The 4,126-nt window shown below is 30.2% G+C and overlaps 1 protein-coding gene across 1 annotated transcript; it reads right to left on the bottom strand.

The window, feature by feature from the left end:
- Positions 1-1,702: 1,702 nt before the first annotated feature.
- On the bottom strand, positions 1,703-2,507 carry LOC127121249 (zinc finger CCCH domain-containing protein 6). Its single transcript, XM_051051806.1, has 2 exons — positions 2,222-2,507; positions 1,703-1,973 (listed from the first exon to the last, which is right to left on the bottom strand). Exons 1-2 carry the CDS (start codon positions 2,456-2,458, stop codon positions 1,902-1,904), a joined length of 309 nt encoding a protein of 102 aa, XP_050907763.1. The 5' UTR covers positions 2,459-2,507; the 3' UTR covers positions 1,703-1,901.
- Positions 2,508-4,126: the final 1,619 nt, after the last annotated feature.

The following is a 4,126-nucleotide window of genomic DNA, read 5'->3' as shown; positions in this document are numbered from 1 at the left end:
TAAGAATATTATTTTCCTAAATTTTTAAAAATTACTCCAAAGCTCTGGGTGAGCCAATGTTAAAAAATTTATTTGAAAACATAAGACTTTAGTATATTATTGTAAAAATTCTGGTATTTTAGTAAAAAAAATTGGAAATGTTTCGTACTTTTGTCTTAAAAAATTACTGTTTTGATTTGTCCCATGCTTAGTTAATGTTTTCCATAACTAGGTAACTAAGAAAACTATAAGTGACTCCATGGCTTTGCATATAGGGGTGGCAAAATGGATGGATTGGATGGATATGGATTTGATCGTTAATGGATGGATCAAAACAATCCATTATCCATTAACAATCCACTAAAAGTTTTTTAAAAATATCCAATCCAATCCATCCATTAAGAATAAAAATCCATCCAATCCATCCATTATCATATTTTTAGTGGATGGATATCCATCCATCCATTTTTTTTTCCTTTAAAATTTTTCTTTGAAATTTATTTTTTTTAAAAAGTTTTTTACTTTTTTTTAATAAAACAATATCAGTTTTTTTTTGAGAAAAATTATTTTTTTTTCAAAAAAATATATATTTTTGTATTTTTGAAAAAAATAATTTAATTTTTTTTATATTCGTAAAAAAAAAAATTTTTTTTTTTTTTTATATTTGTAAAAAAACAATATCAGTTTTCTAATTTAAAAATAAGAATTTTTTTTATTTTTAAATTTTTGGAAAAATCGATTTTTTGTATTTTCAAAAAAAAAATGATTTTTTTTCGAAAAAAAAATTGATTTATTTTCGAAAAAAAAATATTTTTTATTTTTTATAAAAAAAATTTAATATTTGAAAAAAAATATTTTTTTAAAATTAGATAAAAAAATCCATTGGATCATTAAAATGTGTTGGATGGATTGGATCAATCCATGCTTATAAATGGATGGATTGGATTAATCCATTAACTTAATTTTTTATGTAGTGGATGGATTGGATGGATTTTTTGATGGATGGATTGGATGGATTTTCTCTTAATGGATCCAATTGCCACCCCTATTTGCATAAAAGGATTATCTTTCATACCTCATCGTCACATCATACAACATGAAGAGGGTTCTATACATTCTTTAGAAATTAACCTCTCTCTTCATGCACTTCTCATCTCTAACTAGCTAGGGTTCTATACATTCTATTTCTATATACTCCACTACAATGATGTCATCATTTTTTATTTTCATATTTTGTGCTATAATATTAGATATAGTAAACACTTCATTAGTGCTATCACATGTACATCAGTCAGACGTAGAAACTCACATAAGAGGGTGATATTGAAAGCAATTCAATAGACCGTTCTATACACATAAACAGGTACGCCAAATCGCAAGTAAACTTTGCCTCATTCATAAATCTCAAAGATTTGCGTAGAAACAACTCAAATACGGACTTATCAAAAGTTCATGCTAGCAACTACTACATCACAGAAGAAACTTATGGACATAATTAACTCACCTGCAAGTAATATACATCAAGGCCCTTGACTAATGATTAAACATTGCTTAAAATTAAGCAACCTCACGTTATCAGTACAAAAATCATTTTTATTCACAAATTCAACAAAGTTGCAGAAAATCTTTGATATCAAAATATATAACTAACACAAAATACAAAGTATTTGAACGTAGAGAGAAAATATATGAATATGAATGACATTATTTATGAACAAAAAAGTACATCATCACTGTTTTTTAAGCTATACGTAAACAAACTAGGTAAGAACTTTGTGCATATTACACACCATTACATACCGGTGGTGAAAATTCTACTACTCAATATGTCACGTGACTACTAAAAGAAAAAAAGAGGGAACAGTTTGTTTGTATTCATTTGCCTCAACGAATATAGATTCCCCGGCCACAGGTTGTTGGATTCAAGGGTTCCGCGGCGGCGTCGGTGGCTCAGCATGAGACGACTGGCGCAATTCCCAGTCAATGTAATGCATCTGATGAAATATCAATTAATCATTACATATTTTCCATAATATAATAAAGAAACAGTAAATGTGAAAGTTATCAAGAAAGAAAGAGAAGAATCCATAAATGGAGATTTCGGTTAAAGATTTATGTTCTTCCCAAACATGAATAAATGATTACATATTTTGATAATATAATTAAGAAACAGTAAATGTGAGAGTTGAAAATTGAAAGCATTATATACAACTATCAAGAAAGAAAGAGAAGAAAGTGTTACCGTCCAACCAAAAGTAATAACAATTGCAGCTATTCCAAACGTCCAGCAGCAGGTTTTGAAAAAAAAATGTAAATCCGTTGATCCTCCTCCTCCACCACCTCCTCCTCCTCCTCCACCTCCTCCTTCTACTACTCTTACTCCTCCTCCTTCTACTACTCTTACTCCTCCTCCTCCTCCATCTCCAGCTCCTCCTGGATTTTGTTGCATTTCTACTTCATCCTGTTCCGGATCCTCCATGGTTAACTTTCAACTCTCAACAGAACTTGATGCTTCTTCGAAGAACGGAATATTACACGAAACAGTTATCGGAGAAGATTAGTGAATGCATCTATATTATATATATAGATGGTAATCGAACTTTTTGGAATGAAAATAACTAACTCAACTGAATAATAACGGTTTTCTACTTAGTTTGTTAGTTAGTTAATCGGTTACACTCGCTAACTACTACTCTTCATCAAAAGTTTGTTAGTTTTTTTTTCTTCTTGAAATTGTAAATTTTGAGTTTGTTAGCGTTTTAAATGATTATTATTTTTGGGTGCAACTTTATGCATTGTAATTTCGATGTCGTAGTTGTTGTGATGTGAGAGTGAAATTAATAGTTTCATACTAGTATTTACGTATCAAATTAAAAAATATATAATTTACATGTTCTTTTTTAAATGAAATAACTAATAAGTTTTATTAATTTTTATTAAAATAAATTTTATACTTATTTAAATCCAGTGTCTCTCAGAATAGAGGTTGGAGAAATCAGGATTTACCTTAGACGTGTACATGATATACTAATTATGAACTAATAAGCCATTTCAGTTAGATGTGTTTTTAAAAAATCAATTACACCCTCTTATCATTCCCCTAAGTATGCCCATTTTTAAATTGCGGTGGCGGGTGTTCGGATACGGTTAGTATGATTGATGCGATACGAATTGCGATCATTGCGGTGTGAAATATTTTTATACTTGCACCAAACACAAAATTATATAAAAATGAATAGGACTACTTGTTGCAGCGATGATGCGGTATGATGCAGCGGTGATGCGGTGATGATGCGGTATGGTGTGGCGGCGATGCAGTCCGGTGCGGCGGCGATGCGGTTTTATTGCGGCAATTCCATGTGATTTCGTTTCACACCGCAATTGCGGTTTGTTGCCGTTGCGGTGCCGTCTGCATCCGCAATATTGCGGCTACATGATGCGGTCCGTAATTTCAAACCATGATTATATCATCTCATTTTTAAGCACAAATTATTTTTAAGAAAAACTAACCGGTCCATTTAAATCTTTAAAGAAAAACTTCGCTAAAAATTGAATTTCTCTTTCAATAAATTGAATTTTTCAACTCTTAAATAAAACAAAGTTTAAAAAATTACTTTTTAGTTGGTAAGAGTTCTATATAAAATCATATATGAAATGAATATATATTTATATATTTATAATGTGAATGCAATTTTTGCACCATTCAAATTCAAAAATGATATTAAAGTCTGATTTTAAATCAGTTGAACCATAACTTATATATTTCTTTTAAATTGAATTTTTTTCATTAAAGATATTAAAGTTCTCCACTCTCACCCATAAGTTACATGATAAAAGATGAAAGAATTTAAACTTCATCATTCCTACTGCAATCAAAACATGGGCGAACATGCTCTACACTTGTTCTTATGTGAGAAAAAATGAAGTACAAAGTTTGATTTATTGGGTGATGAAATTTTATTTTAGTTACATTAACTATGTGAGGGGGTTAGTAATAAAAAACAAATGATCAACCAGCTCGCCTTGACCCCAAGCACAAGGCGCACCTCATCCCATTGTGATCAACTAAAGTTCCATTCCTAAGAAAAGATTCACTCTAGACAGAATCATATCCTGCAACATGTGTCAAGAGAAGTCTGTCATTTTC

This window comes from Lathyrus oleraceus, chromosome 2 (genome assembly GCF_024323335.1).
Source record: "Lathyrus oleraceus cultivar Zhongwan6 chromosome 2, CAAS_Psat_ZW6_1.0, whole genome shotgun sequence".
Lineage (NCBI taxonomy): Eukaryota > Viridiplantae > Streptophyta > Magnoliopsida > Fabales > Fabaceae > Lathyrus > Lathyrus oleraceus.
Note: the sequence above shows the minus strand (reverse complement) of the source record. Positions and strands in the feature narration are given on the sequence as shown.

What these genes read in the sequence shown, in the direction of transcription:
- LOC127121249 (XM_051051806.1), bottom strand. Translation starts at nt 2,458, where the DNA reads ATGGAGGATCCGGAACAGGATGAAGTAGAAATGCAACAAAATCCAGGA. An exon ending in TTATTACTTTTGGTTGGACG is followed by an intron (nt 1,974 to 2,221) that starts GTAACACTTTCT and finishes ATATTTCATCAG; the next exon opens with ATGCATTACATTGACTGGGA.